We start from the raw sequence: 26327 nt of genomic DNA, 5'->3' as shown, positions 1-26327 counted from the left end.
TATGTATATAATTAGTGACTAAGTTTAACTGTATAAAACCAAGTGGAGAGATGCTTTATGAGTCCCATCAGTTTGGACATTCTCTTTCTATGAGAGCACAGGAGCTATCAAATAACAGAAGAATTCCATTACCTTGTAAATTAGAAAACAAAATATTTTAATAAATTTTAATTCTGAATGTACAAGAATAGTCATGTGATTAAAAATGGTCCAGTGGTAAGTGCAGTACTATTTATGTATTCTACTGTTTATGTTACTGCTGAAAAAAGAGAAAGGGAACTCACATTTATTTAGTAAGGATGTAAGTCAACATTGCCTAACTCAGAGAAAATGCATATATGCACTAGCAGAGACTTAGTAAGCATGGCTAGGAAACAATAAAAAGAAATCAACGTGAAAGCAAAATTCACACTGCAAATACAATGGTATGTGTCATTTTCAAATGGTTACATCCTGTTACTCACAAAAAATGTACATATAACAAACACAATGTTGTTAACTATGTTTCATGTAAAAGACATTGAATTAAATCAAGAGAGACAATACAACAGATAGAATGAAAATATTCAGGGTTGGCATGATAGGGTTGTTTTTGCTATATCTCTTCCAGGGTTTTGGTGCTCCTGATCACACTTCCACGTTGGATGATAGGAAGGCAAGCAATTTTTTGCCAATTCTCCCAATCCACTGCAGCTCCCAGTGTTTCAGCAGTCATAATGGGCTGCGGAGGGGAAGAGGAATTGGTGAAAACAGCTAGTTTCCCCATTCAACCAGTGAATATTCTCTACTGGTACAGAAATGATCCACAGATGGAAGGAACCTTTCTGGCCATAGAAAGCTGACTTTGGATCCAAGTCAGAGTTATTAACTTTCTCAGATCTATTGCTGTAATTGCCCAGAGAACTAGGTTAAGGGCAAATTCATAAAATAAATACATGAACAAATAAAGCTTATTCAGCTGCTGTATTATATTCTGCCATTACCTTGTGGTGAGCACCATGCAGAATTCTGTCATGTAAAAGAGTCAATATACATTCCATTACTTCACAGTTTCATAACTAGAAAAGCCACATTATTCTGTGACTCTAGTCTGTTTTTCATGTGCTATTTTACCTTTTCAAACGCAAGACTTAATTTCTGCACCTGAGACAGAATTGGAAAGATTTCCAGAAGTCTCCCTACATTTGTTTGTTGCAGAATGAACAACACAGAGGCTTGTAGCACCTTAAAGACTAACAAACTTATCATGGCATAAGATTTTGTAGATGGATTATAACATATGTATACATATGATGAGTGTGTTATGTTTGACTGTAAATGGTGAGGTCAGGGTGCAGATAATGATAATTACATTATTCACAGTAGCTACTGGGCAATAAGACAGACAGTTTTTCATGGACAAGCTGATTAATTTGCATAGTATGACTTTAAGAAACTCATCCCTATTCAAGCTACAGGAGTTCCATCTGAATTTCTTGATGAATTGTAGTTTGTTCCACACTGAACAAAGTTATGAAGTTCTTTTATTCAAACATGAACACCTTAACTTAGGTGTCCTGAAAGTTTGAACTCTTCATCCAATGGTTTGTGAATATTGCCATTTCTGATGTCAGGATTGTGTCCACTTTATAGAGACTGGCCTGATTGTCCTATGTGGACTGCAGTAGCATATTGCTGGTAAATGACAGCAGTATATGGTGGCTGAGCAGTTCCAGAAATTCTTGGAATAAAGAAATTATCACAAACCATTTCAGTGTGGTTTCAAGCAGAGGTTGGGTCAGAAATTATCTTGGCTGTCCTGATAAATGAACAATTCCAGGAAACAGATGGAGGCTATGTATCATTCCTGGTTCTCCTGGACTTCTTTGTGGCTTTTGATGCCATTAACCATTGTCACTTGCTCAACTAACTTGCTGAACTGACTCAAATTTGGGGTAGTGGAAATGGTAATTCCACTCCTACATGCAGAGAAGTAACACTGGGGGACTTTTGCTCAACCCTATGGCAATTGTGCTATGGTGTCCCATAGGGTTTGTTTTACTTTATATTATCTATGAAGCCACTGGTCTAGATTATTATGTAATTCAAGGTAAGGTGTAAGCAGTGCACTGATAACTCCCAGCTCAATTTATCCTTAACATCTGATGAGGCTGCGAATGTGTAAGAAATCCAATTTGGCATGGGAAATCTGTCAGATTTCTTCAGCCCAGCTCCAAACTCCCACCCACTTTCTCTCTGCCTAAAGTCCACCTTGCACCAAGCATTCACATGGGCATCTAGCAGGAAGAAAGTTCAAGCAGAGTTTTGCTTCTGCACATGTGACTTGTGGGCTATATATACTTTGCACAAATAACTTAAGCATTTTACACAAAGAATTACATACTTAGTATACTTTGCACAAAGAAACTGCAAGTGTTTCTGAGTCTTTGTGGACTTGATCTCAGCTCAATTTGCTTCTTAGCCTGGGCTGAACATGGCAAAGAATTCCTTTGAGTAAAAGACAGCTGGATTTCAACCTGATCTTTGCATCCTACATGAAGCAGTACAAATCCTGGATTGATACCTGAATGTCGTAATGGGCTGGATGATGGTAGTGTAGTGATAAAGTTCCCCAGAATCTGTCCCTCTTCAGTTTGCAAACTTCTTCTTGGGTTTGGCCCTGTCTTAGAAAGTATGTGGAGTCAAGAGGAAGTCCACAAACTGGAGAAATTTAAAGGATGCTCCAGAAATTATAATTGGTACAAAATGTGGTTGTCAGGAACAGCTGTCAGGGATCATATAATATCTATCCTGAAAATGCTGCACTGGTTGCCTATTTGTTTCTGAGCTGAACGCAAGCTTTTAGTTTCATCCAGAAATAAATTTAAAGAAATAAAATTCACTAAGACAGAAAGCCTGGTATATCAAGAGAGTTAGCTACACACATATTGGTGCTCATGGGCACCATGGTGGAACAACCAAACTCTACACAACTTGAACAGAGATTGTAAATTCTTATGCTACCACCTACCCAGGGAAGTACAACATTGATCAATGAGGTCAGATGATACCTGGGAATAATCTAGTTCCAGAAGGGAAAACAACCATTTGTTCCCCACTAAAACCACTCAGAACTAACTATTCCTCATCCTGGACAATGATGCCTCCCTCATGCAAGTCTTGTAGTAGTAAGTCCATAGCACCCCAACATAAAATAAAAGGCACAGAGGTAATTCAGAAATCATTGTTTCCTTCCCAGTTGTGTTTTCTAAAGGTTTTGTGGATTTGAGAAATATTGACATGAGTTGTCAGTTCTTTTATGTAGAAAGGCATTCCTGGCATTGCATTTCCAGTCTCTCTTTACAATATTAAAAGGATTGTATTCTGAAAAACCTGTACATGATCAATGTTGTTTATGCAAAGCTTAAGCTCTGCATTACTTATTATACTCTTCTTTGTACTCTGAGCACATGGTAAAATGTATTCTTACTTATAAAGGGATATAACTGCTGCTGGTGATCAAGCATTACTATCCCATTCTGACAAATGCATGACAGAATCACAAGGTTTGCAGTGGCCACCCAGATCCTCTTTTGAAACTGATAGAGTGAATTGTAAGTATTTAATCTGATGGTTTAAAAATATAAAGTGGTATTTATTGGATTTTTAACCTAAATTAATTAATATATCCCATCTTTTTTCCTTTGAAGGACCTCAAGCGTGCTTACATAAACCTCTTTTCCTTCTCTCAGTCTTAACCTCACAACAACCACGTGAGGTAGGTTGAGCTGAGAGTCTGTGAGTGGCCCAAAGTAACCCAGTAAGCTCCATGACCAAGTAGGGACTAAGAACCTAGATCGCCTAAGTCTCATTCCCATGCTCTTAATCACTACACCACACTGGCTCACTGTAATGTATTAAATATGTGTTGTTTCACTTTATTTCTATTGTCTGGATATAGTTTGTCTGAACTCTAAGGACAATCAAGGGTTCAATTTTGATTCCTGTTTTTTTTTTTTTTCCTTTTATACAGATTGAGTATGTATTTATATCTTGGGTGATATGATGTTTAAAACAAAAACATAAATATTTCTTATTCAGGCAACTGGACGGTGGGTGGGGGAGAGAAAAGAAAAACCAGAAAAACAGGTACAAGAACCAGACCCAGTAGCAGACCCAGATACTCACTCTTTCCTCATATCTACTTTGGTAACATGATTACCAGACTGAATTGTATCATTGCAATGCCAGGGCACATATGCATGCCAGCATTTGCCAGCAATGCCCCACTACATTCTACATAGGACAAATGGGGTTGACTCTATTTTCTGTGGCTGAACAGGGAGAAAGAGGGCTTTCGGCGCCAGGCGAAGACCTTTTTATTTAAGCGGTATTTTAACTGTTAATATTATTTGATCTTATCTGGCCAGGGTGGCTTATTTTATATTGAATTTTTTGGATTTTTAATGTTTATATGTGTTGTGATTTATTTTATAATTGCTTTTATTTATTGTTTGTAAGCCGCCCCGAGGCTTCGGCGAATGGGGCGGCATAAAAACGTTTTAATAAATAAATAAATAAACAAACAAAACAAAACAAATCATACCACATTTGTAAATTAGATTACCAATGCAAGGATAACAGCCACAGTTTTCACTAAATCATTTCCCCCAGTTTTTAAGTAAGAACACTTATATTACCTGATGCTGATGTATGGATATTTTGAAACTGTGTCTTACTGAAATCAGTTTTACATGGAATTGTTTGTACTTATTAACATATTTATGTTGATTTTTGATACTTGGGAAGACTATGGTCTTGAAAGGCAGCTAAGAAATGGATTAGAGAAATAAAAGGAGGATGTCGATACTGTCTACAAAGCTTTTCATTCTGAGTTCACTGTTTACAGTTCCCCTTCCTCCCACAATACTTTGTAACGCAGGATAACACTTTATGTGTATGATGGAAATGAGCTATAGGACACAAAACATTATGCCATCATAGACTTGCTAGGATTTCTGCAACCCTCACGTACAGACATGGTTTCAGTTAAGGTACCCAAGGGACTAAAGTAATGTTATTTTGGATGATTTTTGCTAAATTTTGTTTAAAAGATAAATGGAGGCAACTATGCTGAAATACTGTTATCAGATTGCAAACTTTTGTTACTTTTTAATTAGTATGAAATTTTGCTATTACCCTGTTCCTAAAAATACATTCCCTGCAGAAACAGCCAACTCTGAAAACAAAACAAATAGTTAAGAAACAGACAAACTGCAATACAGTTAAAAGGTAATTGACTTCATGTAATTTTAAATACACTTACTGGAATTTGCAATATGCCTTGAGCATGCAAGTTTGCATACAGAAACAAAGCATATCAGAGAAAGTAAAAAAAAAAAGTGAATCGCAGCATGTAGTTATACTGAGTTGCATTAATTGTTAATAATATAGTCAGGAGGGGAACTAGCTTACAATCAGTGAGTGAGTTATTGAAAAACAAATATTAGTAAAGCTCAGGGCTCTCTAAGACCAAGGAAAATGAACAGCACTTTATCTTACACATAGCATTGTACAATATCTGTGTAAAACTAAATCTCTAAGAATTTCTGTTCATTAGGAACCACTTAAATATTACATTCTCTTGCATGTGAGATTGGGTCAAGGAAACAAAAGTCTGATGTTAAAATTGTAAAAAATCACACTAATTCATCATGTAACTAATCTTGCACTGATCATAATATGAATTGTGTTTATTAACTACTGGGATTACTTTTGGATAATAGGTAATCTAATCTTAAATGAAAGAAAGAGAATGCTGAGATTCATGCAAACAGGAGTAGAAATAATTAAAAGTATGCCAAAAGAATGAAGCAAAAGAAATAAAGAAAAGGAAGAACCTTATGCATTTCTCCATGAAGATCTCCTACCTCTTCTCTAGTGTCTATGGCAGAGCCAGGGGTGGTGGCAGCAGTGCTTACTGTGGTACTAGGCGCAGTGCCTGATGAAGTCACCGAATCTATCTCTCCTGCTACATCATTGATTTCCCGCGCGATGAGAGCCAGGTCTTGACTGATCCTGTTAATGATTAAGACAACGTTACAGTCTGAGCGTAATCCATCTTGACCAGTCAACAGAACTCTAAATTGTGGTCCCCAGTGATTTGGCACAAGCATCACTTTTAAGTATTTTCATCTAACAATAATTGCTATAAATACTAGAAGCTAAAATAACTCTGGAAGCACACCAAAACAGCCAATTAATCTTGCTATATATGGACTATTATTCTTCTGCTAAAGTTGTTTATTTCCAAATCTTTAATACCCCAAACCCATGGTTATATCACTTACCACACATGAACAGGTCATCTGGTTGCAAATTACATTATTTGCTATCCATGTAGTTAACAATGGACTTCATTTTGGAAGGAATATATAGTTCATATTGTGTAAAATGGGTGAAATGCCATGATGTAATGCACACATACAGTGGGATTCTCCCTACCTCTTCTCTCTGAACTGGCATCCACTGCTAGTATTCCTCCACAGGGTTCCCCATCACTAAGGGAGGGATTCTCAACCCTTTTGGACCCATGGGCACATTTGGGAATGTGAGAAACTGCTGTGGCACAACCAAATGCCATTTTGGCATCTGCCTGCTGCCTACAGACCTTAAACGGTGCCTTCAGCGAAACTGGTTTTGTGTCACAGTGTCCCTTTAACATCATAGTGTTTAACTTGGTTAAACTGTTGTTGGTGCAGTACAGCTAACACTTCTTTTAGACATAAGTTTTTGCAATTTTCAGTAGTTGTTTTTTTGAGGAGGGGACGTTATTACACAGATAAAGGGTACAGGGAGCTGCAGGGGTGGAAATGCCATTCCCCTGGCATTCCACTAAGGAAGCCATTCCTTTGGCAAGTTGAATACAATACAAAGAAATTAAATTCATACACATTTATCATTATCCTCCCTCAATATAACAATCCTTCCATGACACAACAGCCTTAATTTCTTCTTTTCATTTCTACAGGTTGTTGGCAAATCCCCACAACCCCTCCCACTATTTGGACTCCCCTACCCAATTAAATGTTTCTTTCCTCATCCTTCTCCTCAAATATGCTTATAAGGTAGTTTTCTGAAAAAGATGAAAATGCAACAGATCTAATTTTACAAAACAATCTTGTTCTTTTAAGAATCGGAGATTTCCTGGATCAGAAATACATATTATAAAGTATACACTTTATAATATGAATTTATTTGTATTATGTTTTATTCCATTTTTCTTATTTATGTAAGCTGTCCTGAGGCTCTGCAAAAGGACGGCATATAAATATTCTAAACAAACAAACAAACAAACAAACAAACATCCCTAGTAGAATATCTTTGTGGATATGGCATAGTGCTTCAACAAGTAGGATTCATGGCTGCCTTCTTCCTACCTCAGTCTCCAACGGACATCTAAAATCTTGTGCTAAGGCTAGGTGAAGCTCAGGAAGGGTGTGAGGTGGTGCTAAATATAGAAAGGACAATAGTGATACTTCCCCTCGTGTGGCCAGATACTCTTTCTGTTCATAAGCAGCTGATTGGATCCGAAATATTACATTCAACTAGAAATAGTTAGTATAACATTGCTAATGAATTATCTTGACCCATTTCAATTGGGTTTCGGGCTTTGGGACTGAGACTGCCTTGGTTGTCCTTTGGAATGACCTCTGTCAGGAGAGAGACAGTGATAGTATGACCCTGTTGATTCTCCTGGACCTCTCAGGGACTTTTGATACCATTGACCATGGTATCTTTCTGGAGTGGCTTGCCAGGTTGGGCACTGGAAGCACCATATTGCGCTGGCTCTGCTCCTACCTAGCGGACTATCTCCAGATGGTGGTGCTAGGGGATTATCGCTCTGTGCCATAACAATTGTGTCACTGAGTACTACAGGGTTTAATTTCATCCTTCATGCTTCTCAACATCTACATGAAACCGCTGGGTAAGGTCATGAGGAGGTTTGAGCTGAAGTGTCATCAATATGCTGATGAAACTGAGCTCTATCTCTTATTTTCATCTGACCCAAGTGTCCACCCTCAATCAGTGTTTGGACTCGGTAATGGGTTGGATGAGGGCCAATAAGCTCAAGCTCAATCCTGATAAGATGGAAGTACTGTTCATGAGTAAATCCACATTTCAACTGGGAGATTGCAAACCTGTCCTGGACAGGGCTGCACCCTCCCTAAAGGACAAGGTTTATAGTTTCAGGATGCTCCTGGACTCTGAGCTCTCCCTGATAGCCCAGGAGCACCTTTTATCAGCTTCAACTGATTTAACAACTATGTTCCTACCTGGATGAGGTAGTCTTGCCACAGTCATTCATGCACTGGTATCCTCTAGACTGAATGACTGCAACACACTGAATGTGGGGTTCCCTTGAAGACAGTCTGGTCTTTTCAAATTCTCCAGAACAGGGCAGCACAGCCGCTGAGGAGGATCAGTTCTTATGAACATATTATACCTGTCCTCTGTCAGCTGCTTTGGTTGCCTGTTTCTGTCTGAGCTGAATTCAAAGTTTTAACAAAGACATACAAAGCGCAAAATGGCTTGGGTCCACAGTATCTGAGGGAATGCCTTACTCCATCTATTTCTGCCCGTTGTTTAAGATCTTCAGCTGGGGCCCTCCTATGAGTTCCTCTCCCCAAGCAGGTTAAGGGGGAGGTTGCAAGGAGGAGGGCCTTTTCTGTGGTGGCGTCCCAATTATGGAATAGTCTACTGCCAGAGATTCACCAGGTGCCTACCTTAATGAGTTTCAGGTGCCTGGCAAAAACATTCCTTTTCCTTTGGCACTATTTAAACTATTTACATTGATGCACAGTGTTAATATAGTAATGCATGACTATTTTTATTTAATTATTTTATTGTGACTTTATTTCATTTATTATGAGATTTTAACAGTATTATTTTATTAATGTTATTTGCTGATGTTATATTGTAATGGCCATCCAGACAGCATATGTTGCTAACAGGCAGTTTTTAAACAAATTTAATAGATAAATAAATAAATGATAATATAAAGTAGGTTAAAGTGTTCTTAATGTAATGTAGGTGTTCTTTTTTTTGCAGATTAACAGAACAGAGCATTTTGGTGCTGTCATCACCTATGAAGATATTTTAAAGACACCAAAAATTAGTTGCTATACAGTATCCTAGAAGTCTTAAAACACCTAAGTATATTGGCTCAGTCATATTTTAATTCTTAATTCAACTTTTAATACTAAATATACATTCCTATTCATTTATTTCAGCTATGGAAGGCTCTATCAGCTGACATTGTAGAGGATGTCCAAATACACTGTGCTGCACCAATGTGGTACAGTGATTAGAACAAGACTGGGGAACCCTGGCCCATGGCCTAATCTCATTTGGCCTGCAGTATACTTGGCTGCAGCAGCTAGGCATCATCACAGCAGGAACTGGTTGGGAAAAAGGATGGAAAATTAATTGGAAGAGGAGCAAGCATCTAAGTAAACTACAGAGACGTGACTATAGAGACAAATTACCGTAAGTTTTCAGTTCACAAGAGCACACTTGCCATTCCTATGGCTGTATTTCAAGGTATTTCTTCTCAGAGCTGGAAGCTTATTACTGGCAGATGAAATGGAAAAATTGGGGTTCCAGAAAAAAGGGTGACTCTGCTTTTGCCCATTTTTGGCTCTGCTTCTACCCACCATCAGCTCTGGCCTCCCACTGACTTTTCCTGTGGGTCAGTAGCCCTTCATAGAAAACGTCTCCTCATACTGGGTTAGAGTGTTAGAGTAGGACCTGGGCAGCCCAAGGATGAAATTGCTCCTCAACTAAGAAGCTCACTTGGTTGGACATTGGTTTGGTCACCATCTTTCAGTCTAACCCACCCCACAAGTTAAAAACGGTATAGAGTATAAAATGGGGTAGTCTGAAACTCCTTGAAAGAGAGGTGGGAAATAAAATAATGATGTTGAAAATATGAGTAACTACAAAAGATTATTTCATTGTTTTAACAAAATAAAACCATGCATGGAATCTGGTTGGTACAAAACTGTTCCTTCCAATCCACATGAATTCATTTTGATTAAAGTTCCTGACAAACACTTGCAACGCTTAAAAAAAAATAACAGCACTCACACAACATGTACAATGTTTTTTCTGGGCCTGAAGATGCAAGCATCATCCCAGCTTGCTTGCTACTGGCTTTGCACAATATTTAAATGACACAGCTACCTGTTTCCCCTATGTGCAATGGTATCAGGAATGGGTCTTCAGCTCATGCACTTCCATCCTTCAAGTGCACCCAAACTGACATATTCCATTTATTTTCCTGCCAAATCTCTGAACTCAGGCAGTATCCTCTACATGCAGTGATTAAGGTCAGGAAGAGCAACATGTTCCACTTATGTTCACATGACATTTATAAGTGAGAGGAGAGAACTTTCATTGGAACAGCTCTTTTCTATCTTCTGCCTATACTATAGTAGGGTATAGTCACTATGTGTGATACGTAGGTGTGACATTGTTCCACTTTGTTTCATTACAACCATTACACTGTTCCACTTCATTTCAAGCTGCACTCAGATCACATGTAATGAAAAGAGCTTCAAATCTTGTGCAATTCCAAAGCCTCTATGCACATGGACACTCAGAAATGTCTGATCTTAAGTACAATAGAATCATTTTGTCTGCTAATAGTTAATTCTCCTCCTACTTCCTCCTTACCCTGACAAGTCAACCTTTCCCTTGAAAAACCTTTACCTTGAGTTTGATTGTAAAACCCCTCTCAGGGATGACATTACTCTATGAAGATACTCTCAAATTGAAGGCACAAGTAAATATTAAATAGTAATTATATGCATACCACATTTGCAGCACACAATGAAATTAGAAATTCACAGTGGCGGCATGTAGATGTCAAATTAAACAACAGGTTAGCTTGACAGGAACAAGCCTTAAGCCTTCACAGAGCCCCTCCCCTTTCTTCCTGCAGCACAGCTTGATATTTCATGGCGTGAAGTTGGCTTGTTCCAAACAAGCCAGTTAAATCCAAGTACACTTTCTCAGATTTGGCAGCACAAGCTGTCTAAACTGAAAGCAAAAATTTCTGAATTCCTTCTCATGGTTGTGTCAGAGGCATGGGGAAGGTGCTTGACTGAGACTTGCTAAAGCGCATTCTTGCCATGTTAAACTATTGTCTGAACATAACCAGTATGCAGCTCAGAACAATACAATAACATATTTGCCTGTTAGTAAAGAAAGCTATTAGCACTTCCATGGCGCACGCAACCATTTTGGTAGAGTATATCTAGAAACAAAACTAAGCATGTTTTGTGACTGGCTGATGACTTTACTAAGTACTCATTCCCTGAAAGCCAACCTTGCTATTTCTTCTCGATGAGCTGTCCAGTCACGGATGTAGTCCTCCTGTTCCTTTATCCTATGCTTGAAGATATTGCTAGTTTGCGTTGGTGTTCCAGTGCTCTGCAATCGAGTAGTTTTCAGGGCTGGAGAAGTACGTAGACGGGCATGTTTAGGAGAATTACGGTTTGATCCAAATTCATCTTCCGAGGTGGAAGCATAATCAGTAGGAAACCGCCTCCATCTTGAATTTACTAAATTAGTTTAATTATTAAGAAAAAATTATTGTTGCATCTATTGCAAGAAATAAATCAAAATTTTAGAAACATTGTGAGAACACACCACAGTTGCTTAATTCCAAACCCAAAGTACCTCATACAAAAGTGTTTGCTGACTACAGCTCAAAAAGAAAGCTACTACAATTGTGTTAAAGAATAAATGCTAATTTACAAAATGCACAAAAGGTTACTCTTTGTACAATGGTGAGTTAATAAGACAGGAATGCTACTAGTCTCCTATATAAACCATGATAAAAATCACAACAAGGGCCCAATTCATTTTTCTTTTCCAAAACAGTGAGTATGTACTTTTTCTGCAAATTTTTCCCGGTGTCAGAAATGTATAATTCTACATTAGACAACACAAAGAAATAGAATTATTACAAATGAAGGAAAGAATCTCTGAGAGGAAAACTGACAGTTTGTTTTACCTGAAATCTAGTTTTGACAATAAGCAAAATGCACATTTTCAGTTAGAAGTTGAGAGCTGTAAGAATGACTTTCCCTGTTCTGTATGTGTGAGCCCATGTGTGTTTTAAAAGGTTATCTAGATTAATATGAACACAAGTTTTGCAAGAATAACAGTACCCAAACAACCAGGGAACTGAAGATTCAAACACCAGCAGTTTCTGTTAAACGGACGGTCTGAAGGTCAGCTATGGACTATGCATTAGTACTTGATGCAGTGTTCAGATGATGCTGATAATTTAGATCACTCCAAATGGATTTCAGGATAGAAGTGGCATTGGTTGCCCTGGTGGATCAGTTATGCTGGGGAACTGATGGTGCTGGTGGGGAGGAGTGGATACAGGGATGGGTACTACCCTATTAGTTTTTCTGGATCTCTGTCATCTTTCAATAGCATCAACCACCAAACATTTACAGACTGTCTGTCTATGTTAGGCTCAGGAGGCATCCATTACTGTGGTTTCAGTCCCTCCTGGAGGATCAGTCCTAGAAGGTGTTTCCATTTCCAAGGACCATTGGCTTATAGGTCCAATATTGGCCTATAGTTTCTCATAATATTTTTAAAAACTGTATATCAAACTTCAGAGGGAAAGCATCTGTAGGATTGGGCTACAGTGTCATCAATATGCAGATGAAACTCAATGCTACTCTGCATTTCCATCTTCTTATTCTAAGAAGGTCTGGAACTCTTGAGACAGTGTTTAGGGATGGTTATAAGATATATCAGAGAAAACAAACTGAACTTAATGCAGACGAGATAGAGGTGTGTTACAATTGGTTGTGAATCAAATGCAGTTTGGGCTTCTCCTGAACTTAACGCTAATTGGGGAATATCAGGTGACAGCGGCAGCCAGAAGTGCCTTTAAATAGGCTTAGGATGATCTGCTAATTGCAACTATATTTTAAGAGGATGGACCTAGCTTCAATCCATACACGACTGGAAACTTCAACTGATAGAACATTTGTTCCCTACTACTGGTAGGTTGGAACATGTTCTACTATACTGACTCAGCTGCACTGGCCACCAGTGATTTTCAGGCTCAATTTAAAGTACTGATATCAGTCTTTAAGTCCTTAAAGCATTTTGGGTTCAGATAATCTGAAGGATTGCTTATCCCCATAGCAATCTCCTTGAACTCAGTTTAAAATTTGGTTTTTTGTCACCTCAAGAGGGTATACTCTAAAAGGGAGCCTATAACTATTTTAAATAAATAAGAGAGCCAATTAAATACAATGCCACTCATGCAAGTAGCAGGATCATGGATGGCTTTTCTGAAATATGCTGAAGTGTGGGAGCCCAATCCAAATCAGGATCCCAGTATAAGGATAAAGGGACTTTATCCTTTTGCCTCTATAATGGTTCCAGTCCGGACTGGTGAGTGTGGAGGTGATTGCTATGTGCACTGAGGGGAAAAATGCCTGTTAGAGCAAAAGAGGTTCCTCCATGCACACAAATAACAAGACCTCAGCAGGGGACAAACAATGTAAAATCATACCCCTATCTAGAGTCCTGATATAAATCTCCATACCTGCAACTTAAAAAAAAGTATTTACATAAATGCTAATTTTATGAATAGCTTCTCATCTAGTTTGACTATTGAGTCAACAACACTAAAACAATATGTTGAAAGTCTGATGTCCTTCTTGCCAAAACTGGTAAAGTACATAATGATACTTCTGGAAACAACTGATTTTCTTCAAATGGTAATGAAAATTTAATAATTTATAGTATAGTGCAATAACAGTATGTGAACATAATGGCAAATGTAGAAGGAGAACAGAACTTAACAGTCATTAAACAAAGTAACTTGTGAATTTAGAATACAGTTTTATTACAGTTCCATGGGTCAAGGACTGAAAGACCTTCATGTCACTTCCAGATTTTTTTTCAGGTTTATATGCAGATTATAATAAACCTGGTTTTATTTTCAATTTTTAGGTAATCGTTTTCCCTCACTTTAAATATATTTATTAGCATAATAAGCAGAAAAAGCACCTATTTCTAAAAGCATGCAAAAACAGAATCATCGAGGTCCAGAGTTGTTATGAGTTGGGCCCAATTGTGTATGCCTGTTTTTAGAATGCTTTAATCCAAGGTGGGTTTTTTTAAAAACAATTTAGGGCTGTTTAAACAGTCAAGATGATAGAACTGTTTTTAAAAGTTAGTTAGTGTTTATCAATTTGGAGCTAGTCCTGCAACCCAGCATTGTACAACATGAGCATTTAAAGAAAAAATAATTATGAGTAAAAATTGGAAAAAACAGCAAAAACAAAATATGATTTCTAGTACTCTACCACTGTAAGTTTCAACAGCAGGATCTGGGTCTGGGAGAAGACGGTATGCCTCTGTGTACAAAATAGTTTTTTTATCATGTTAATTAAGACATACAGATTTAAAGTATTTCCTTAAAATGTAATAATGAGCCTAATTACACCACAAAGATGTGGATAAAAGTAAAACAATCATCCCAGTGCCGTGAATCTTAAAAAAAAAATCATTTTCATCTGAAAAACCAAGTATCAAGCTGTATCATAGCCAGAAGTTGGCACAAATCTATTTTTTATAATAAAATTAAAACAGTGCATTTGAAAAATTGAACACATTTAAAAAACTTTGAAATTTTATTTGGTTAGAATGGGGCTTACAAACATGAATAAGAATAGCAGGGCCAGTGCAAGACATTTTGCCATCTGAACCAAAGGACAAGCTTGTGCCCACCTCCCGCCCTAAAACAGAGAAACTCAATGTACTGATGGTGACAAAACTGACAGTTGGATTTTATTTGAATACTGTTGGTATGTGTGGGGTATAAGGTAAACAAATAGCTAGTACTGTTAATTTCTTATGTCAATGAATATTGCAATTCAGCTCAAGATAAGACATTAAAGCTGCCATGGACAAAGGAAAAGGCAGATTTTATGCACCTAAAGATGACAGATTATGCTAACAGGAATAAATTTTAAAGTGATGTCTCTGCCAAGAGTGAAATGCAATCTGGAAGAGCAGGAGAGTTTTAAATGACACTTAGAACAATCCAACAGTAAGATTGCTTCAAATTCACTAATAACTAGGAATGCGTGGGTTTTGTTAAAACCACTCTCTCAGTGTTTTGTGGATTGTCAGGCATCTTTTGAAACCCAGTGACAGAAATGGATTATAGAACTGGATCTAAAATTCTGGATACCAGAATTTTGATTTATTCATGCTAAAGTGCTGTCATGCTAAAGTGCTGTCATGCTAAAGTGCTGTCACTTGCACATTTTAATACAAATTCCACACACAAATAAAAAACCAGTTCACAAATCTGTAGAATCCACATGACTTGGAAAAAGGTGATCCACAGTAGATTCCAAAGATCAAATTCACAGAAATGCAAACTCATATGAATCTATTGCCTACTTCCCCAACATTCCTATTAGCAACCACAAAGGCTGAAAAGATATCATGTTCAGAGGAAGCTAATACAGGTCTTCCACCCTGTAGCCACAGTTTTAAAAATTAAACTTGTGCATCAAGTTTTCTTTGCAGCTGCTCATACTGTGACCAGATGTCAGTCCAGAGGCTTCCCAGAGCCATTAAGGTTAGCTTTTGGATGCATCCAATCATGGTGCAGGAGTAATGAACAAGAGATTCAGGCAGCACCCTAAGGAAACATTTCTTGAGGTATCAGCAGAGGCTGAAGCTGGGTTCATTCTCCCTCTCATCCTCTAAGAAGGAAAGAGTAAAGCTAACTGAAGAGTGCTGCATCTTAGTTGCTCTCTTGCTCCATTTTCCTTCTCTGGGGAAGATGGGCTTGCACAAGACTCCCACAAGTGAGATAATGTAACAGATCAGACTTGGACCACATGCCAGACATTTGAGATCTTTACCCTGGTGCATGCACAGGCTTCAGATTCTGGCCTCAGGTTTCACAAAGTGATTATGAAGCAACTGGTCTAAGCTCCAGATGGAGAAATTAAAAATGATTTTTCAACAGAAATATATGTGAACTCTACAACCTTGTAAACTCTTCTGCATGTATACCAAACCAGATTCATTTAAATTTCCATGGCTTTAGCTCATTTTCTCAGAAGCAGCTGGTAGTGATGCGAAAACTGTCTGCATAACTGGGCAGATAAACACATGAATGTGGAAGACAGGAAACTGCTGAATACTGAGTCAGAACACTGTTCCATTAGTCTTGTACAGTTGACCCTGACTGGCAGCAGTTCTCCCAGCTTTCAGGGAAGATTTTTTCCAGCAATACATGGGGATACTGGGAATTGAACCTGGATTGAACCTAGACTAAACCTTCTGAATGCAAAGCATTTACTATGCCACTGACCTAGAGCTCCTGAGCTGTATGGAGCACTGCTATAGAAAAATACATTTCCTAATTATAACATATGAAGTGACCTGTCCTCCATGAAACTGACAATACAAATCTACTTGGAATGGATTGCTTTAAATGCTTTTCATACACCACCTAATGCAACGTTGGTTTGAAATAAATGTTTACCATTTATAATTAGCAAGAGACCATTAGAAAAAAAGAATGAAGTTTCTGCTGCTGCATTTTTTCAAAACTGGAGAAGAGGTTTAAGGCAAGGTTGGCGAGAATCATTTAATGGGTAAGCAGGAGCTTAAGCATAGATAGTATCACTCTATGTTCAAAATTACATGCAGTATAAGCATTAGATCTGAGAAGCAACCTTGAAGTGCAAAACATTTTAGTCTTTTGTTCAAGTGTGTAAGTTTCTTAGGGAAAAGTCATAACTGGTTTTCTAAATATATTTTCTAAAAAAGATGAATGACTGATTAAAAAGTTAGGCATTTAGCAGTAAGAGATTCATCCAAATAGTTATCATTTTGCTCTGTAATTAGCAGCATTAAAGTTACCTTGTATTATTCAAATGATTGCAAGTATGCCTTCCTTCATTATCACTTGAAAATGGACAGGGAGGAGAGAACGAATTATTGTATAAAAAGATGAGGCTGAAACACTCTCTTACCTGATGGAGAATTGTGGGCTGAAGACAAAGATTTGGACTTGGAGTCCGACAGGCGAGAAATGCTGTTAGCTCTAATTCTTGGAGAAACTTTAGTACTATCTGCTGGTGGTGTTAGCCTAATTCCACTTCTAATTATGGCTTCTGGAGTACGAGATGATGCAGTACTTCTACTTATTGTTGCCTCAGAGTCACTTCTTGCTGATAAAGAACCAAGCCTATTTCTACGTGGCTGGGCAAGCAGGTCAATTCTTGAAATATTTCTCCTTCCTGATGGGGGCTTGGATGTAGAACTTGTAGTTGATACCTCAGAAGCCACCGAGGCTTTATCTGCATCTGCAAGCTCACTATCTGACACTTCACCAAGCCGTGCTCTACGTAAAAGCGAAGTCCTTGTGGGGCGAGGTCTTGGAAGTGTGGTTGATTTACTAGATTGTGAAGTTGATGCTGGAGATTTCAGTTTAGCTGATTTGGTACCTTCTGTTTTGGAATGCAAATGTTCATCTGCTGAGGTAAAAGGAGTCCTTCCATGTGATTTGCCAGAGCATGTTTCCTGGTCAGAAGACAATATATCAGAAATGGCAGAATGGGGTACACTAGAAGTTTGATCATCATCTGTTAAATCCACTGAAGGTTGTCTTATTCTTCCACTGCTTTGCACAATCTTGCGTGAATCACTCCTTGAACCAGTTTCTGAAGAACGACTTTTTGTTTTCTTTTCAGTTTTTTCTCTAGCGCTTGTAGAAGACTTTAAAGAATCCTTTGAAGGAGAACCAGTGGAACACCTATCTTTGTAAAGGGTGGTAAAGCTTTTTCGTTTCTGGGTTGGTTTTCTTTCACTGTCTCCAGTAACCAAACTAATTGTACTAGCAGTATCCACATCTGATTCAGGTGAGATCGAATTATCTCTGTTATAGCTGGGAGTTTCAGGTCCTTCATCTGTTTTATTTTCTTCACGCAGCTTAGCTTCAAGGAAAGCCATTACAGCTTCTGTGTCCTTTAAAATAAGTGTTGTATCAAGACTGGAATCTGTTTCCACTGAATCACTTTTCTCACATATTTTGTTGGTATTTGTTGAAGAAAATGATGGTGGAGTATTTCCTGTCTGTTTATTAATATGAGGGATGAGCTCTATAGGTATATTTGTACTTGGTTTATCTATAGTAAAACTGCCCTGTCTCACTAATGGTTTTGATGTTTCTTTCTTATCCCCGCTAAATCCTTTTGTAGCTTGGCATTTTGATGTTTCCTCAACTTTCTTTCTTTTCCCTTCACTTTGTGCCACTTTAACGTCTGTTTTGCCTGTACTACGTCCTGATGCCTTTTCTTTATTATCTGTTTTATGGGATAGAGAAGCCTCTCCTCTTCCTCTTTCAACTTGGTTTAGAGTTTTTGAAGAAGTTAATTTAGTGGGGATCCAATGTGCTAGCTCATTTTGTTCCTGCTGGTGAATTTTAGCTAAAGCTTGTTTTACCACTGATGTTTCCCTGCCAGTTTCACTTTGATCTTTGCCAGATGAGAGGCAATTGTTAGAGTGAAAAAATGTCTTGTCCGCTTTAGGAGAAAGGCCATTCATTGCCCTGCTTGCTTTAGTCAGGCTTTTATCAGCAGCTTGTCCTATTTCTTTTTGAGTATGAGTTGGAGTTTCTTTCTCTTGAAGTTCTGTGTCTTGTTTTTCACCTATCTCTGATCTCTGATGGGTTGTAAATTTTGTTCTTTGTCCTTCTGTGATATTTTCCTCCTTTGGCAATTGGGGAAGTGTTCGTCTCTTTCGGTCTCCTTGGTTAATCAAAGAGGCTGCTGAGCCAGCACTTCTAACTGATAGGCCAGATTCACTGATGTCAGTATCTAAAAACCAAACAAAATGTGGGAGGAGGGGGAAGGAGAGACCCTGTTAAACAAGAGTACTGAAATTCTATTATTTGTCATGGGTTATTTCAACAACATGATCAATTGAGGAGAAACCTTGCTTTTCATCATTTATCTTTTGTCACATGTGCTTTTCAGAATGTTAATTTTAATGTATCTCATTTATTTACAATGAGATAAGGTATAAGAAACTATCTAAATAATGGCAGTTTTATTTAAGAAGATCACACATCTTAACATAACCTTAAACTGATCAAAATGAAACGCACTAGTAATTGTGACAAAGGAAAAATGTCCCTACTCATACTGAAGTAATAGCTTTCTGACTAAGCTACTTAAAGTACCATTTTCTAGATGAGCAGGAGCAGGTGATTCCATTTGTACTTCACATTCTTCATGTTTCGTATGATTAGCAGCCAGACTAGCCCACTGTGACACCCAGCGTTTGCTTCCAGATGTACTGGTGCTTTCCTGATGGGGGGAAAAAAAACAATACCAATTACATTAAACATACCTGATTCTTACAACACAGTCTTACACATATCTACTCAGAAGTTCAAATGAGTTAACAGTCAGCTCTGCATGCCCTCAGACACCACACTGCCTTCCACTGCTGTAGACAGATGTATAGCTAGGCTTATTTACTTATGAAAAAAGAACCTGAGAAAGCAATTCATAGGGAGCCACAAAAGAATTGAGACTGTAATACTTAACCTTTATACATCCTGTGAAGATTGCAGTATTCAACCTTTATACATCCTGTGACTATGAGGCTTCTGCTATTTTGGGAGTCAAAGCAGGGTTATTCTATTCAAGAGCTTAGAGGAATCTTATGCTCACTGAGGCCTTGCTTTTGTTCCTCAGGGCAGCATAACATTACAACTTTAAAAACAATTAAAAAAAAACTAGCATGAGTTAATGGATTCCCACCAAACTAGATGGACAGCCTAGATGCTAGGACTGTTGTCACCTGAACCCTGATGGCATGACCCACCAGGTGAACTCCAATAGTTCAAGAATGGCAGAAGTCTCCTGCTCCTTTGGCAAATGGCTGCCAGGTGAGCCTCACTGACAGCAACCTTGAAAGTGCTCAAGCAACACCTGGAGATTGCTGTCAGAAGTAGCCATTCTTGCTGGCAACTCAAAATTAGACCTCTTCAGCTACCGACAAGGATGACTGGGACCTGTTCTTCCTTGATGAACAACCTTGAGATCCCTTGGCAAGAGGGAGCAGATATCCTTCCCCATGGCTGTGAAAATGCTAGCAAGGACGGCAAGAAGGCAGGACCAGAAATCTGTACCACAGTGCCACCCCAGCCTGCTGCCTAAGAAGTCTACTCTCAGGCAGGAGGTTGAACTTGGGAAGGTACCGAGTCTGCTCAGCAGTGCTCTCAAGGATGAGGTACAACCACTGAACGGATCACTCACCCCACCTCCTGCCTGAGAGATCTATTTTCAGGTGGGAGTTGAGGGGGGCCAATCTGGACAGTGGAGCCACTGAGGATGGGACAGTGCTGCTGGGCAGATCATCAGTTCCTGCCTTCTGCCCAGAGGTCCACTCTTATGCTGAGAGAGACAGCAAACCTCTCAGCAGTAGTGTCCTGTTCTTGAGGAGCAGCACCAATTACCCCCCTCATTCTCCCTGCTGCTTTCCAAGACTGGATCTCTGCACCAGAGGTAAAAAGAAGACAAATTTTCTTTGTCCCCACAGTGCAAAACAGGGCTCCTGCCTTGAAATGGAATGGGGAGGAACTCCCAGTCTTGGTTGGGGCAATGTGCAGGGGCTGCCCACTGCCCTAGCCAAGGCCAGAGCTTCCCCTGACTGCACTTTAGGACAGAAGCCCTTTTTGTTCAACAGGGAGTTTTTGACAGGGTACAGGAAACTGAAATGAGCTCATGCTTCGGTTGTCAGAGAAAGACTTGTTCGTCCTTATAGTGTCCTGGGATACTGCCTGGGGAAGTGAGGCAGAGCACGAGAAATACCTGCTACAAGCCTGTCAAGCCCTGTCTGATTCATACAACCTACCCCAGATTATTGCCAGGGCAGGTTGGCATTTCAAGTGAACTCAGCCAGTGTCTCTATGCAAGCAATATAGGCTGTGCATGCAGGTTACTGAAAGAGATGCCTGCTGATACAAATCCTAAACTGAAAGTACAAAAAGTAGGTGAATAAACTATTTCTTGAACACCAAATATTCCTAAGCTTACTAATAATGCTGGCCAACAATGATGCATGCGTCTTTGCAAAATCAAAACCAAGGGGCATGGAACAGAACATACACTCAATGTAGTCAGAGAGTCAGTGCTTTTCCCTAAATGGGAAACGTGATTAGTGTCCTCATCTTCCAGTTATCTTACGCAACAGGTAAACCCAAATAGCAGATAGCAGAAGGCAATCATTAGGAAAGCAGAAAGGTGGACAGAGACATGCAGAACAGAAAAGAAAGAGACCGCAGTCCAGTCACTTAGTCACATGGGATTCCTATACCAGCTGCTCCTCCTGATGCTCACTGTGCACACACCCAAACACCCACCCACACACAAACAGCTCTATGAAAAAGGCTTAGAAAGCAGTGTACAAGGTTGAATACAACAAACCCCATCATCTAAATTAGCATATAACACAAGCATAAAAAACTAATAAATATAAAGCATAAAAGCCAAAGAAATACATAAAAAGATGTACTTTTTGCTCAACTAAGGTTCCCATGTTTTCCAGAATTATAATAAAGCAATGTAACAGTGAAGAGGCAGCCAGCATGGAGGTAAAGTGATGGGGAAAGCAACACTGTTCAGATTTGTAAAATGCTTATTGTCTTTTTGACCCACATGATTACTGGTGCAATTAATTTAGCGGTTTTGCTACCATAGAGAAGGTGAATGATTAAAAAGGTCCACTGTGGGAGAGAAACCTGAAATCACCGATCATCAGCCAAATTAATATAAAAAGATGGGTTGGACAACACCAACCAAGCAAAAGGGAGGACATGCTACAGCTAGATTGGGTCCTCGCAGTTATCTGATCCATGCAATAAGATCCTTAAAGCATACTCTCCAATGTGATATTAAACTACTGTCGCAAGACTGTGTGTGTGAGAAAGAGAATGTTTCCTTTTCTTTTTGTCTGCAAGACCCCAGCCAGGATTAAAGCCAAGATCTAAGATGCTGAACTTGTGACATTCCACTGACTTTCTGACCCCCATTGGGACTCTTTAATGGTAAGTGTACATCACTGTGCTTTATGGGTGCTATACACAGAAGTGGGGAGAAACAATACATTGCAGGGTCCAGAAATGATCCACCAAGAGGCTGTCTGGTTTGGCTGTGCACCTCTGGAGTGCACACCTCTACTGACAGCAGTGGGCAAGGAAGAAGGTTGGTTGCAAGGAACAGTGGCTGGCACACCCACTCAGAGCACTCCCTTTTCTGCATGCTGCAGTCACTCATGACTGGCAAGGTTGTCAGTTGCACACTGGGAGTCTGCAAGCATTTGGGCAGAGCACAAAAAAAAGTATGTGGACACCAGAGAGAAGGATTCCAAAAGGGTTCATTCCTCTCCTATGGTCTTTCAAATGCATATTTGTACACAAAATTGCTCTCCATTTAGCTTTTTTATGAAGAATTACTCATCAATCAGGCAATGCACATTTGCCTAATTTAGGTACAAGCACAGACAGTGGTGAGGGAGAGCCTTTCTTTATAGATGAAAACATCTGGAGAATCATAATTTGCCCCGCCCCAATATAAATACTTTGCAATGCATATTCTTTCTATGTAATGAACTAGTTTTCAGAGGTATGTCTTCCAGAAGTCCAGTATCTACGGTGAGGAGGGGACAACCAGAGAAAGGACTTTCTCACCATTTCTGGAATTCCTTCCTCACAAAAGATCAGAGCATTCAGATTTGGTTCCATTTAAGATTAAAAATATATATTTTCTGTCCATTTAATTTTTTCTTAGCTTAATATGCTGTAATCAGATCCTTACTTTTTACCTCACTTTTGTAATAATTGAATTTAAAACAAATACTGTAACTTAATGTATGTGTAAGACTCAGTCTCAGGGCATGTGTCCACACACAGATTTGCCATAAAATATTTGCCTGTTTAGGTGAAACAGAAAATACATGTGAACTAGAAAGTTCTGGCAAATTCTGTCATCTTCAGAAGATTAAAAAGGTCCTTCAGTTGCAACAGTGTTTAACCAGGCAGACATGATTTATATTTTGCACATCACTTCCTTCATGTGATCCCTGCTAGCACAAGATATAGAACATTTGTGTCTAGAAATTCCTATGCTACTGCTTTATGCTACACTCAATGTGTTTTTAATTTCTAGTTAAATTTCCTGCAGTTTTCAAGTTGTTAGCAGACATTCTAAACACAATAAACTTCACTGTAGTAACAGGAAATGGAAAAGTGTAAGTGCATCCAGCAACCAAACAAAAAACACTGTCACACATACAAATTCTGTGTATCTTCCTATTTTATTTTCTGGGATGTACTTCCATTTCAACCTGTTTTTGAAAAATGATATACTTGTCAAGTAATCCCACCAATTTAAGTAGGACTACTCCAGGGTAAGCAGCGTGAGGATTACCAAATGGCCTTTGGATAGCATTTACACTGTTTATTCCCATGACTGCTTATCCCAAACTGAACCCCACCTCCAATAATCTTCTTGATTCTCTTGTTCTGAAAACAAGGTAAAAAAAGGAAATACCAAAATAAGTTATAAATAAAGAAGTTTTTGAAGTCAACATTATTTGAGAGGCTAATCCCCCCCTCCACACACACACACACACACACACACACAAACTTTTTGCAAGGTTAGTAGAACTTGAAAGCCTGGGATTTCTCAGTGTCTTGAGACAGAAGAACATTAACTAAGTAGCTCAGGAATCCTACAACAGTTGAGGAGAAAAAAAATAAAAGATGTTATCAACTCAGAAATTAGAGAACATGATTCCACACATGATATCCCTTCTTCACCTTTTGTGGTTGATCCAGGAACGTGAGCAAAAACTCTCTCAGCTGCACTTTTGCTGGAAGCATTCATCTTAAAGTGCATATAGAATATGTATATATGGGTTGCTATGGCTATGTTATGGAGTCACTTACTATAGATTCTACAAGACAGGAACATTCTTTAATAAAACTCATTGAGAAAAATCTCAAAACTTACTCCTATTTATCATCATCATCATATTTCATTACTATACCACCTATGGTCAAAGACCGTTTATTGGATGTTTTAATTGTTGAGTCCTGATTATGTGAACAAATCAACTCTTCATAGCTTATTACACAGGGAGCAGATATCTGGCTAGGTCCAAGAAATTACAAATTCTATTCTATCTGTCATGTTTTTCAAAATGGGCTAAGGTGTGATCAAAAGCAGATGACATCCAGCTCCATCTCTTCATCAAATCTAGGTGAGGCAGTGGTTGCTGTGAATCAATGACTGGGCACAGTCACAGACTGAATGAGAGCAAATAAACTGCAATTCAGTCCAGAGAAGATAAACATTGTTTTAGTTTCAGTTAATCTGCTCAGCTAAAAGATGTTCCACCTGCTCTTGGGAAGGTTGTGATTTGCAGGGCCGTCTTAATGCATGGGCCTGATGGGCACTTGCCGGTGGGCCCCATACTAATCTGTGTATGTTAACCCTTGGAAAATTGGAAAAATTCCAAAATTAACAGTAGTTGTAGTTGTCATAGGGCCCCAGTACACTGCTTTGGCCGGGGCCCATAATGCTGTTAAGATGGCCCTGGTGATTTGGCAATCAGGTTTGTATTTTGGGGGAGATCCAGCATTGTCACTAAATAAGTGGCCTCTAGGACATGGAGCACTTTTCCTCAGCTTGGGCTAATATACCAACTGTACCCTTACCTGGAAAGTGATTACCTAGCTCCAATTAACCATACTCAGGATTATCAGGTCCAGAATAGGGTGGTGAGGTTGTTAATATTATTGTCCCATGTATCATATTATACTTGTACATTTTCATCTGCGCTAGCTGACAATCAATTTCCAGGACTGATTCAAAGCCCTGGTATGAATATGCAAAGTTCTAAGCACCCTGGGGCCAGTTTACCAGGCCTGTCTCGTCCCATGTATGCCAGTCTGGATCCTAAGTTCATAATTAGCAGTCCTTTGCTGGGAGTTCCTGCCAAATGAGATGAGATTCATAAGAAGAAAATCCTTTCAACTTGTGGTACCCCTGCTGCACAATGATCTTTCCAAAGATCTTTCCTGGCACCTATGTTGTGATCTTTCGGGCACCAGATGAGGCTCTTTTATTTGCTCAGGCAGTTTATTCTTTCAGCTTCTGTTGTTTTAAATCTTTTACTGTATATTAATCTTTGCACCGCTGATAGATTTTTGCTTACTAAAACCTGCAATTTTAAACATCTATATTACATTTCAGTGTGCAGTCTTAAAGTTTTTATTGTAAAGCACCCAGACAGCTTCAGCTACTGGGTGGGAAAGAAATGCAATAAATATAGTTTATCAGCTTCTCAAACCAAAACCTTCATACAGACTGTCTTCCCTTCATTGGTTTTTGCAACCCCCACTAAAGGAAAAATAATGCCAAATAAAACTCACAGAATCTAGATTCTGTATAAAAGATGCTTTTGTTTCAGAATTGAGACTGTGAGGCTAGAGTCATCCATGTTTGCTTCAATTCTAGACTTTCCACTTTCAATTTAATGCATGAGAGATGTTTATAAAATAGAATTTCTAAAGTTACATTTTAGTAAGGCAGCAGTTGGCACTTGGGGTACAATGATAAATTTGTTCCAAGTGTGGGTTAGAATTCTGGTGGAACAATAGTTCTTGTTAATGGTGTAACTGAACCAATATTGAGATTCATTGTGCAATATTAAGATGGATCATTACAACATTTTTAGGGGGAGTTCACACAACCTGGCAACCTACCCTACAAATAAGCTAGATTTCTATGGCTCGTCCCCTCTTCATTTACTCCCTACTCCAGGAAGTAACCTAGTGACTGAAGCTGCAGCTCCCTGCTCAGGCTTTCCCTTTCTTTTAGAGATTGCTTTCCACAGACTCTGAAGTGACAACTACTGAAAGCTTCTCCAAAGTGCTCGAGTAGCTTTCCCTTCAGCTACTCAGGAAAGTGAATGCAATGAGGCAATCCCCAAGTATCAAAAGAAAGGTTCTCCTTTTTAAAAGTATTTGAACAAATACTCACATTTCTTTGAAAAGTATGTGAATAAATACTCAGCAACAAAAAAATGCTCTCTGCTTGCTCACCACTTCCCTAAATCCATGATGGGGTTGACCACCTGGGTTCAAATGAAATTGGAGCCTTTGTTGGTTCAACAAGCCACTGGGGTTGGCAGGA

At 38.8% G+C, this 26327-nt stretch overlaps 1 protein-coding gene across 9 annotated transcripts in view; it reads right to left on the bottom strand.

Moving 5' to 3' along the window:
* CEP170 (centrosomal protein 170) overlaps window positions 1–26327 on the bottom strand; it is a 97156-nt gene that overhangs the window by 15191 nt on the left and 55638 nt on the right. For 4 of the 9 annotated variants that reach the window (XM_044419700.1, XM_044419641.1, XM_044419674.1 and 1 more), the window contains 4 exons: window positions 19301–19427; window positions 17091–18935; window positions 11372–11606; window positions 5880–6057 (listed from right to left, as the gene is read on the bottom strand). In XM_044419700.1, the coding sequence (XP_044275635.1) occupies window positions 5880–6057; window positions 11372–11606; window positions 17091–18935; window positions 19301–19427 (2385 nt within the window). The other 5 variants (XM_044419649.1, XM_044419682.1, XM_044419658.1 and 2 more) reach the window with 4 other exon arrangements.

Source organism: Varanus komodoensis, unplaced genomic scaffold, assembly GCF_004798865.1.
Source record: "Varanus komodoensis strain SLA01 unplaced genomic scaffold, ASM479886v1 scaffold1, whole genome shotgun sequence".
NCBI lineage: Eukaryota > Metazoa > Chordata > Lepidosauria > Squamata > Varanidae > Varanus > Varanus komodoensis.
Note: the sequence above shows the minus strand (reverse complement) of the source record. Positions and strands in the feature narration are given on the sequence as shown.